This window comes from Chanos chanos, chromosome 12 (genome assembly GCF_902362185.1).
Source record: "Chanos chanos chromosome 12, fChaCha1.1, whole genome shotgun sequence".
NCBI classification, from domain to species: Eukaryota; Metazoa; Chordata; class Actinopteri; order Gonorynchiformes; family Chanidae; genus Chanos; species Chanos chanos.
This window is the reverse complement of record NC_044506.1, coordinates 9859588-9871293: the sequence shown is the minus strand read 5'-3', so window position 1 is coordinate 9871293 and position 11706 is coordinate 9859588. Positions and strand designations below refer to the sequence as shown.

Below are 11706 nucleotides of genomic sequence, written 5' to 3'. Positions count from 1 at the left end.
GAACACACTGAGAGGCATCTGAGGGGGTGGTTGTGTGTGTGTGTGTGTGTGTGTGTGTGTGTGTGTGTGTGTGTGTGTGTGTGTGTGTGGCGGTAATCTGTTAATCTTGTTAATGCCACTGCAGCCGGTGCCCTAACTACAGGCATATGAAACAAAGGAAGGGCAACACATTGGTAAACAGCTGATGACCTACCCTGTCCACATCCCAACACTCATACACACACAAATACACACATACACACACTGCTTCCACCAGGATTTTCCACTGAAGGAAAATGCAATGAAAAGAGACAGAAACGCACAGAGCTCTACTAACTAAATGGCCTGATCTGGTTGTTCTCCCTTGGGCCAAAGACTCACTCCCCCTGAGAGAAAGCGCTTGTTTAACACACAACAAAACCCACAACAAAACCAAATAAATTACATAACCCTTTACCTTTTCCCATGCGACAATTAAAACACTTATGAAGTACATTGCACTGACATTTACCACAGGTTCTGTTGTAAAGTGTTTTGGGAAGGAAAAAAGATCAATTTTTCTGAGCTTTATTAAACAGCGTAACCAACCCCTGTTTCATTCCACCATCTTGATCATGTGTGTATTTGCCTTTGGGGCTGAATGCCTCATCTCACACTAAATGACCCTGAAAAGTGATCTATCACTTTCCAGTAGGAGATGTGCAGAGCATAAAGGATGTGACATAATGGTGCAGTGCCCATGGGATCATTGTACAAATTCAGCATTGCCCCCAAACACACAAGGAGGAGGGACAGAGAACGGAGATAATGACCATGACTGTACGCCCCTATCATTCACGTCATGTTAAATGAGTGGCATTTAAGTGAATGCACCATATAGCATCTTACAAAGTCTTGCTTCAAGATGTGTGGCTCTGAGGGCGAGTGAACATTGTGCTCGTTTACTGTATGGAACAACCAGGTTCATTTTCTAGACACTCGCACACAACCAGCAAGAGCTCTCCCATGACCTGTTTCACAGTTCTTTTTTGCGCCCTGAAGAGCATGTGGCAATACTTAGTAGGGCAAGTTCACATATCCCCTAGATATGAGGACAGGAGACCTAAACATTGATGGAATGATTCAAAGCAACCCTATAGTCTGCTAGAACATTGGGGTGACAGGTACTTCTCTGTTTTGGGATGAAGACTTGGGGGGAAAGACACCGAGGATGCTGGTGGTGTGATTCGATGGAGAGAGGTTAAGAGGGTAGGATTTACCCCTCCTCTCACCGGTCAAGGACCCTGCAATAGTCCTGCGGCCCACAGCCGCCTTCGCTCTTTAGCTCGGCAAAGACCTGGGTGAAGAAGTGTGGGTCTGCATTGATGCGGAGCATCTTGGCACTGGTAGCATCGATAATGGCCAGGCAGCGGTCCCAGAAAGCCTCTTTGCCAGCTTCCACCAGGAAGGGCTTGAGGGGATAGGAGATCTCATTCCCCATGTAGGAGTAGGACAAGTAGAGACAGGTGAGCAGTATGGCCTGAAGCTCATGCTCTGAGGATACCAGGTCTCCGTCTACGACGTCACGGCAGAGCATGTAAACGAAGACCACGTTGGCCGGCGTGACGAAAGCTTGGTCCTGCCAGCCTTGGAGGAGGAGCGAACGGTCCACAGCGCGGAGCCACAGAACCGGGTCGGCGGGCGACAGGTGCTTGAGACGGTAGCAGCGGCCGCACAAGAACTCGCCCAGGCACCGCAGCAGCTCACTGGTTGAGGCCTGGACAATCACTCGCTTGGGTGAAGATGTGCCTGTACCGTGGGGAACCTTTTTCATTGAGGATAACTGCTGGGGTTTACCATAGCCCAAACCCAAACCCAGGCCCAGTCCTGCTGGACCGTCATAGCTGGAGAGGTTGGCACACGACAGTGACTTCTTCACATTCTCTCGGTTGAGGTGTAAGACAGGATCTTTTTGATAAATGCTATTGTTGTTGTTGAGCGGGGCCCCGACGTTGCCTGGCCCACCGGTGCAACCCTTCTTGGAACCTTCCCGTTTCTTGGTGGATGCGACCAGACGTTTCCAGGTGAGGGCCGGAAGGAAGATGGAGTGGCCACGTTTGAGGCCGCGGTCCTTTTGCGTGTTGAGAGAACGACTGCTCAAGCTTGGGTAGTGGCTGAGGGAGCCGGGTCGGTCGTCATAGTAACTGGGTTTCCGGGGTCCTGGCGAGAGCGACAATACCGTGCCCATGATGAGTCAGTGATCCAGAGCTCAATCAAATGACTGCGCAGGTTGGAGCAGGAGCAGTGCGGAAATACAGGGGCAATGCTCTTCCAGCTCAACACTCAGAATCCAGGCGGTCAGTACTGGACAGATGAGTGGCATGGATGGACTCCTAGTATAATAATAATAATGATAATAATAATAATAATAATAAATAATAACAGCATGAAATAAATTAACAAAAAAACACAAAACGAAAAATACAAAAAATGTTAAGTTAAACGCATTAAATAATATCTCAGATAAGACATTCGTAAAAAGTTTGAAAATAATAGTGGGCGACAGTACAGAATTTGTGAAGATGAAAACGAATACTTTTTCAGATACAAGAATAACTAAAAGGGACAGAATAACTTTCTTAAACGCGCTCATCTTGGTGCTGCAGGTCCGCGCGGTACCAGACACGGCTTTGCAGCATGCAGTGTTTTCCACAATGTGAGTCTCGTGAGGGATACAGCCAAGAAGTCTGACCCAGATATAAACTAGTTAGACTAAGATTGCAATTGAAGCTCCGAAATTGATGTACCGGTATGTAAAATAACCAAATTTACCAAAAACAACAACAGCAACAAAAAAACCCAATATGCGACATATTACCCAATCATTTAATTTTCGATAAATTCAATAACCTAGTTCCTGTTAAAAAAAAACAAAAACATTGGTCTACAACGTATTCTTAGGTTGGCCGAGGAAAACATTAATTAACATACTTAATACGATAGTTTGAATATTTGTATGAGTACGCTTTGTCTCATGAATATTTTTTAGATGCTCACCTGCAACGGATAGGCTGTTCGCAGCTCGCAGTTCGCCGTCTACTCCAACAGCTTTGCTGAAGTGCACGATTTAGAGTGCGCACTGTTTTGTAGCATCAATTGTCCAGAGAAGATTTCTTATCCGTTGATTATTTGCGTTTAATAAACTATATAGCATTGTTCAGCAGAGCTTCATCCGATATGTTCCTCTTCTTTAGCGCTGCATAAAAAGTCCATGAAAACGTCCATTTGGGTGCAAACCTTTTAAAAGTCGACTCGCAGTGTTTCCATCGTAGAACTTCTACTTTATGATCTTAAGAGACACCAGTTTATATTTTTGTGGAAAAAAAAACCCTCCGACTTTCCCGCTGTCATCTGTCACCTCTCGGATCGCATTGCATATCTGAATGGGCCGCGTTGCACCGTCACTGAAACTGTGTCCTTGCGGGAGACTCCTCCTTGCGGCGCGCGTGTGCACACTGACGCGCTCAACATGCACCAATTGTGCATAGTGTCTATTTTAATCTTCATACAGCGCACCTAACCTTTATATCGTTAGGCTATCGCAATAGATTTTTTTCCATAACATTTCTCGATATACTTCACTGCAAAACAATAATTTGTAGCCTATAGATCCACCGCTAATTGACTCAGAAGTTCCGTACAACACTCAAAAAGTTAACACTATGTATCTTAATTGTGATCCGAAGGGATATTAAGCATACAGGATATATATAGCTTTTTAAACACTTATGTAGCGAATTACAAAGGTTCTGGACATTCTCATGTGTGGCAGCAATGCAATCATATAAGATGATCTGGTAAATAATCATGAAGTGCCGTTAACTTAATGTAGCTTACCACACAATACCCAAGACCGAACCGTCTTCTCTTGAGTTTGTGTGTGTGTGTGTGTGCGTGTGTGCGTGTGTGTGTGTATGTGTCCTCTTCACCTGACTTTAGCAGTTGGCAATATGTGAGTGGTTAGAGATATTTTAAGTCTTTTTTCTCTTGAGGCAGAAAGTAATGCACAAAGGATTCTTGATGATGAGGGTGCAAAGGAAGGGCATGATGTGAATGAGGTGCCCTCATTGAAGTGCAGGGCCTGGGTTATGTCACCATCCTGATTACACGACATGATTACAGCCACAATGAAGAGCTTGGCCAGGAGTAAAATGATCAAGATAGGGATGAGACTCTTAACTCTGTGACAGAGACAGGTGCAAAATGATTTCCAAGGCTTTGTGACCTCTTTTTTAAATTTTTTTTATTTCATTTATGGGCACAAAGTGTATATTGTGTTATAAGCGAGAAGATGCCTTTTTCTCTCTCTTCCATTCTGTACCAGTATTAGAAGAATCTGACATAGTGTGAGAGTAGATGAACCCTCTGCGGAGTGTGTGATTCGGTAACAGGGCAAGGAGTGAGTCGTTTTCACATTGTTGATGTGGTGGGGGAAGTTGTGAGGCTGACTTGTAACTTTGTGTTGCTGCTGTTTTTGCAGACAGGCTGTCACGTCCTAACTAAGAGAGTGTTGCAATAATAAGGAAGGCAGAGCAGAGAGAGAGAGAGAGAGAGAGAAGTATACTGATGTAGAGCACACCTTTGGCAAAATTGTATACTGACAGTTAAGCTGCAAAATATTATTGCATTACCTCTCTCTGCAGAGGATCACGATAATGGGAATTCTTTAGCAAAAAAAGTCCGGGAAAAGGCCAGTGCCATATGCTGGCTAGTTAATAAAGCAGCTGCGCATGGAAGAAGATGTTTTGTTGGTCACTGTTTATTGAAAAATCCACAAAAATGACAAAAACCTACTTTGATATTTGATCAACCATCACATGGTGCCAATTACAAAGACTTAAACACATTAGTCCTCACGCAGTAACTCTAAAAATGTGCATGTTGTTCAGGACATGTTAATCTTCTGCATGAAGCATCATATGGGGAGTATTATGATTGGCTGACAGTTCTACAGGGTGATCTTGACATTGCTCTTGGCTCCTCCCCCTCATACTCACATAGAACTGCAGAGCTGCTAAACTTCCTGCAAAACTCATCCAAGTATGGATGACCATGAATGGACCACTTATGTCCCCAATGACACAAACAAAGACTGTGTCTCTGCCTTGTCTGCTAGCCACTCATCTCATTAATATTTACATGTTGTTCTTCGTAATGACTTACACAGCAAACAAACAAACAAATAAAAAAAACCTTCCTTTTTGGCAATGATGTCAGTAACTTTGTGAGATAAACTTGTGTTTGCTCGTTCATGTTTATGTTTTTTGTGGAAAAGAGAACGATGAGTTTCTAACTTTCACTGGAGATTTATTTAATTACATATTAGTGATGAAATAAATACAAAACTACCATATAACAGTACTTAATAATGGCATTTAAATCTATGCTTATTTCAGTGATGATTCCAATGGTCAGGGCTAAAGTTTTGTGAGGCTTTAAATGGATACAGTACGATTTTAAAAATGCAGATAGATGGAGTGATTTAACTGAAATGGGATAAATGAGACTCGAAAATAATAGAGAAAAGAAGAGAGAGATGGAACAAAGGAGTGAAGAAAAATATAGAGGGTTAAAAGGAGGGTGACAGAGAGAGAGAGAGAGAGAGAGAGAGACCCTGGGTTCAGACAGGTACAGAACAGCTGGCTGTAATCACTGGGGTCAGACAGTGGCCCAGACAGTGTGTTGACCTGTTGGGACAGCACCATTTCCGCCTTAATCCACACACACACACACACACGCACACACACTAACACGCACATGCACACACACACACACACACATGCATGCACATGCACATGCACAGAGCACAGAGCACAGAGATAGAGAGAGAGAGAGAGGCTCTCTCTACATACAGTAAACAGGAGATGTTATGATTGCATTCAGAGCCCCTCCTGTCAGTGGTTCTCCTCCTTTCTCCTCATTTTATAATCTCATCTGTCTCATGCACCAGTTTTGATGGAGGCATGAGGAAAATATGATTAAAGTCTGACCATTTTAAATATGTGAGTCAGCAGACAGATTCAATTTTACCCTGTATTTTTTTTAAATGTTTTTAATTACAAAATTTTCACAGCAGTTACTTGCTTATTCCAAGAATTATCAAGTCAAACTGGCTACCCAACCCATCATCCTTGTCCTGTGTCAATCAAACAAAAATCTGCCTCCTCTGTTATATGCCTCCCTCTAGTGGTAAACCTTATAATTAAAAATGGCAAATTTTCTTTCTCTTTGGATAACTATGACGCTATGTACACAACTGATCCAGAAACAAAAACATCCATACAAGGGCTCTAATGAATTGACACATTCCTTATTTCTTGGACCATCAACAAATCTTGATACAAAAAAAAGAAGACAGATACAGGCTGTGTGTGGTCATTCAGTTCTCTCTAGGGTCTCTCTCTCTCTCTCTCTCTCTCTCTCTCTCTCTGTCTCTCTGTGTCTCTCTCTCTGTATTTCCACAATCCACTGAGGGGCACTACTGACAAACTGAACAACTTTCACCTCCTCCCCACTCACAATTAAAATTAAGGGCTGAACATAGAAAATAAAGACAATTCGACAATAAACACTGTTGAATTGTATATGTCCATATGATTAAAGCCAGTTAATGTCTTTACTCATGTGGAAAATGTTTCACTGCCTGCTCCAGTCAGAAGGGGTGATCCAATCGAATTGTGCCACATAGGTGGTCCACCAACAGTGATAATACAGTCATATACTCTCTCTGTCATATACTCTACTGTGTGAGAGGTAAAAGTAGCAAATGAGGGAGCAATATGTGTGTGAGAGAATTTTGTGTGTATGTGTGAGGAACAAATAGGACAATGGGAGAGCATTTTATGTCAGTGTGAGCACTAAAACTAGTAAATGCGAGAGGCAAGTTTGGTGAATGTTAGAGCGTTTTGTGTGTATGTGAGATCATGTGTGTATGTCAGAGCATTATGTGTGTATGTGAGAGCATTTTGTATATATGTGAGAGGATTTTGTGTGTATGTGAGAGCATTTTGTGTGTATGTCAGAGCATTATGTGTGTATGTGAGAGTATTTTATATCTTGCAAAAACGGCACTTATCTAGTCAGAAGCCAACAGGGCAGGTGCATGAGCACCACCTGGGGTCTATCTGTGCACGTGCCTGGTGATGCTCGCAGATTATATGCCACTGAAAATGTTACAAGAAATCAAGCTTCCTTCCATTTCAACATCACTAAGTCTTTTGCGTTATACCTCACTGGATACAAGTCAAAAGAATAAGAACACTCAAGTCATCTTCTCACAAACACATCTTTTCAATTTTGCACATGTAGAATCATACCACACATCTGTCCCACCATGGTCACCTCCAACACTTGCACAGTTCTCTCCAGAAGCATCTTCAGAGGTCCAGTTATCAGGCTCACCTTTTTCGTTTTCCCTTTTAAGCCAAAATCTTTGAATGGAGAACATGACAAACATGAAATATTAGATGGATTTGCTCATTCATTTTCAATACAATGGGTTCTATTAAAAAAAGAACAGTAAACATACTGTGACTGACCTGTGTATTTCAATTAAATGAATAGGTAAGTATCTTACTGTACTCCTGTCTCATCGAGAGTCTGGTTGTTCACCCACACCCAGTGTCCCTCAGTCTCCAGGTCATTCAGTCCTATCCAGTGTGACTTGTCCTTAGTATTTCTATGCAAAAAATCCTGGTGAAGAAAATGATAGCACATATGTAAAAATAAAACATACTCAATGACAATGACATTCTACCAAGTTATAACAAAAGTTTGTCACTCCTACGTGGTTACATTATTTAAGTGTTGCCAATTCTCCCAGGAGATTTCAAATCAAGAAAATGACTCTTGATGAAAGAAAAGTCCCACTTGGATTCTGCAGGAGCCCACCTGCTCCTCTTTGCTCCTGATTATCACCAGCCGACCTCCTTTTGTTACCCTAAATGAACCATTTATGCCTCCATTGATGTGAAAAAAGAGTGTGTCTCTGCCTTGACTGCTTAGCACTCATTTCATCAGTGTTTACAGCATGACCTTCTAAATGATCTTACGGCAAACACAGGTGTAGTTTAAAATGAAAATATGTCCCTCTGTTTGGCTCTGATATAAATAAGTTGTTATTGTTTTTGGTTTTTTGTTTGTTAGTGACCTGTGCCTATATTTCTTTGTGGGAAAGAAATTTCTGAATTAAACTGAATTTAAAGAGTTCATCAATTTGTGTCCATTCTCGTCAGAAATTTATTTCATCGCATGATAGTCAACATGTTTTAGAACGACACAGTTTCATAACTGGGTATCTTTCATAACCCAGTATCTTTCATAACCCAGTGTTTTTTTTTCTCTGACACAGCTGTTCTCTTTGCTTCTTGCTTAAGAGATATGACAATTATTTAAAAAGCTGAAAGAGTTGCTCCAACACATGATGGATAGACTTCAATTCTTATGTAACAGTAACACCACTTCACAAAATTGATGAATAACATTTATTTTTTAGTAATTTTAAGAGCTAAATTCACATATTTATGCATCACATACACAGAGAGAGAGAGAGAGAGAGACATTACAGCAAAAAAGAAAACAAAAATCCAGAAAATCGTAATATCGAATTGTAATATTCAGGATGCCAGCTTTAAAGTAAATAAATGAATAAATAAAATAAAATAACAATAAAGTGCAATATATCAAACAGACAAACAACAAAAGCAAAGAAATATCGAGAAGACAAAACAGAATATCAGTGATGCTCCCTAAAAGTTTAAAGTACATTATCGGGGATCAGAGTAAAGGAATCAATAAACAAAATATACAGTAAGATTGAGTAATGTTAATGTAATGAGAATTTACTAAGATGGTTGCTACTCAAAACAGGTTCCATGCCACTGAAAATGTTACAAGAAATCAAGGTTCCTTCCATCTCAACATCACTAAGTCTTTTGCGTTCGACCTCACTGGATACAAGTCAAAAGACTGAGAAGACTTCAGCTGTCCTCTTTTCACAAATACTTTTTTTCTCTTTTGTACATGAAGAATCATACCACACATCTGTCCCACCACTTTCATTTCCAAGACTTGCACAGTCCTCTCCAGAAGCATTCTCGTAGGTCCAGTTATCAGGCTCATCAGTTTCACCCTCCCTTTTACGCCAAAACCTTTGAGAGGAGAACAGGATACATGAGGTCGTTCTCTTATTTTCACCACAAATAGTCTTGTTAATAAAGAGAGTTAGCATACTGAGATTTTTATTGTCCACTAATGAATTAAAAAAAAAATTAAAAGAACTGTCCACTGACAGCACATTTTGGTTGTTCTGTTCCATTTTAATCATTCTGGATCAGCCCAGCTGTGGCTGACTTGTATATTTTAATAAAACAAATAGGTAAGCATCTTACTGTACTCCTGTCTCATCGAGAGTCTGGTTGTTCACCCACACCCAGTGTCCCTCAGTCTCCAGGTCATTCAGTCCTATCCAGTGTGACTTGTCCTCAGTATTTCTATGCAAAAAATCCTGGTGGAGAAAATGATAGCACATATGTAAAAATAAAACATACTCAATGACAATGACATTCTACCAAGTTATAACAAAAGTTTGTCACTCCATGGTTACATTATTTAACTGTCGCCAATTCTCCCAGGAGATTTCAAATCAAGAAAATGACTCTTGATGAAAGAAAAGTCCCACTTGGATTCTGCAGGAGCCCACCTGCTCCTCTTTGCTCCTGATTATCACCAGCTGACCTCCTTTTGTTACACAGTAATTCTGACTCTCGGCCCAGTTCATTTCTGCGGTGGAGAAGTGGTAACACCTCCCACCATGAAACATCCATCCGACACCACACACGCTGCAAACTTTGCCTGGGATTTCTATTGAGGAAGGGAAAGATTTTTTTTAATTAATGAAATTGTTGTGTTATAGCAGTAGTTGTAAATAAAGGAGAAACAGAGTAACATGGAACATGAAATCTTGAGTTGGCCATTGAGTTCACAAGAGAAGTATTTGCCAAAACTCACTTATTAGAACAGGTTTGCAATGACGTTTATTTCATGTTTGAGTTACTAAATGTTTTCAAGCTCTTTGTTACAACTCACCGCAAGACAAGGCGTCATACTTCGCCTGGAGCTGCTTATAGTGTCTCTCCATGTCTGAGTAATTCACTAAGAGTGAATTAAAAAGAAGCCAAACACAAAAGTGTAGCATTTGTTAACCAATCACATACTTTCATACTGTCTGTTGATTAACTAAGATCAGTTAATTTTGTGAAATTCTAATAACTTGTTTGAGCAAAATCATAGTTTGTAATGACTAATAAAAGACAGATCCAAAAACACTCACTTTTGAGGGAGAGAAGTTGTTCTGAGATGTTTTCATACTTAGCAGTGAGCTGTTCGATGAGTCTCTCATTTTCTGGAACAACAACACTAATAATCATAATCATAGCCATGAAATATTAAAACCACTGTTATACTTACTGCTGATTTACTTAGTGCTGTTACATACAGCAGCATACTTTAATTCAGCTGACAGCTGACAGCTTAGCAAGCTTAGCAATTAGCAATTATAACTAAAAACTGTAAGGCTTTTATATTATAATCTGCAGTTACTGTCTACAATAAAAGTGTAAACTGTTACCTGTGGCACTTTGCTCTAGCACTGACAGGTTGGACAAGACATTCTTGTGTCTTTCATTCAGCGAGTCAAGTGACCTGTTTTTCTCCACATCTGTTAGAAGGGCACATCGCCAGATAAAGTGCATTGGACAAACCATCAAACTGAGTGAATGTTAAACCAAAACATTTTATGAAGAAGAGTCACATCAGACAACCATATAGGCATTGCCTGTAAAGGAAAAAACACTTTGCTTTGTGAACCACATCTGAAGTTTGGGCCTTCACAGTTTATGAATGTATCAGCTGAAGCTTCACAAGATTCTGTCAGAAAGTGATACGATATCAACCACTGATACTCACAAAAATAGCCCAGAGCACCGACAGCAACCATGGCAGAGAGCAGAAGGAGACAGGTAATTGAAAAGACAACTTCCCCCCTTCTCAAGCAGAAAGTTGGTTCTTTCTTAAACTGCTGCTCAGGGACTGGCCTGCCAGTTCCTCTTGCCCCTACGATAAAGATTATCTCAGGCACAATCAAAAAGAACCGGTTTCAAACAGGGCTGCCCCCTGAAAGTGGACGAGTGGAATCATCCATCAGAGACCAGTCATTCAACTGATATACCTCAAGTCGAACAGTCGTTTTTGTTTTTTGTTCTTTTTTTTTGGTCAGTCAGCGTGCATTACAATAACAGGATAAATCAGATAGAAGCTTACTAAAATGCATAGGGGTAACATTTCAATGAGCAATTATAAATGAGGGGAATCATAAATATATTTTTCTATTCTAGAGGGCTAGCTGGCCCTTCCAAAAAAAAAAAAAAAATCCATGTGACAACATGCGCTGGTGTGGAGTGGAGGTGGAGTGGTTGGAAAACTAGGCTGTAGGTCCGCCTCTATCATTCGCTCGGTCTCCGCCTCCTGATGTTTCTGCTCCTCCAGCTGTAACCATGTCTAAGAAGAAGTATAAAGTATGACGGCATTTCGAACTTTTGACGGACAACCCTAACAAAGTTAAATGCAAATTCTGTATGCAAGAATTCGCTTATCGTTCAACACCATCGCACATAGCAAACCACATGAAAC

The 11706-nt window shown here is 40.9% G+C and overlaps 2 protein-coding genes across 2 annotated transcripts; both read right to left on the bottom strand.

Moving 5' to 3' along the window:
* Nucleotides 1-1246: 1246 nt before the first annotated feature.
* On the bottom strand, nt 1247-2206 carry LOC115825721 (cyclin-dependent kinase 5 activator 1). Its single transcript, XM_030789515.1, has one exon. The coding sequence runs from the start codon at nt 2204-2206 to the stop codon at nt 1247-1249; it is 960 nt and encodes a 319-aa protein (XP_030645375.1).
* Nucleotides 2207-8977: 6771 nt separating this feature from the next.
* LOC115824720 (CD209 antigen-like protein E) lies at nt 8978-9838 on the bottom strand. The gene is made up of 3 exons (XM_030788477.1): nt 9719-9838; nt 9408-9523; nt 8978-9167 (listed from the first exon to the last, which is right to left on the bottom strand). Exons 1-3 carry the CDS (start codon nt 9836-9838, stop codon nt 8978-8980), a joined length of 426 nt encoding a protein of 141 aa, XP_030644337.1.
* Between the last annotated feature and the right edge of the window lie 1868 nt (nt 9839-11706).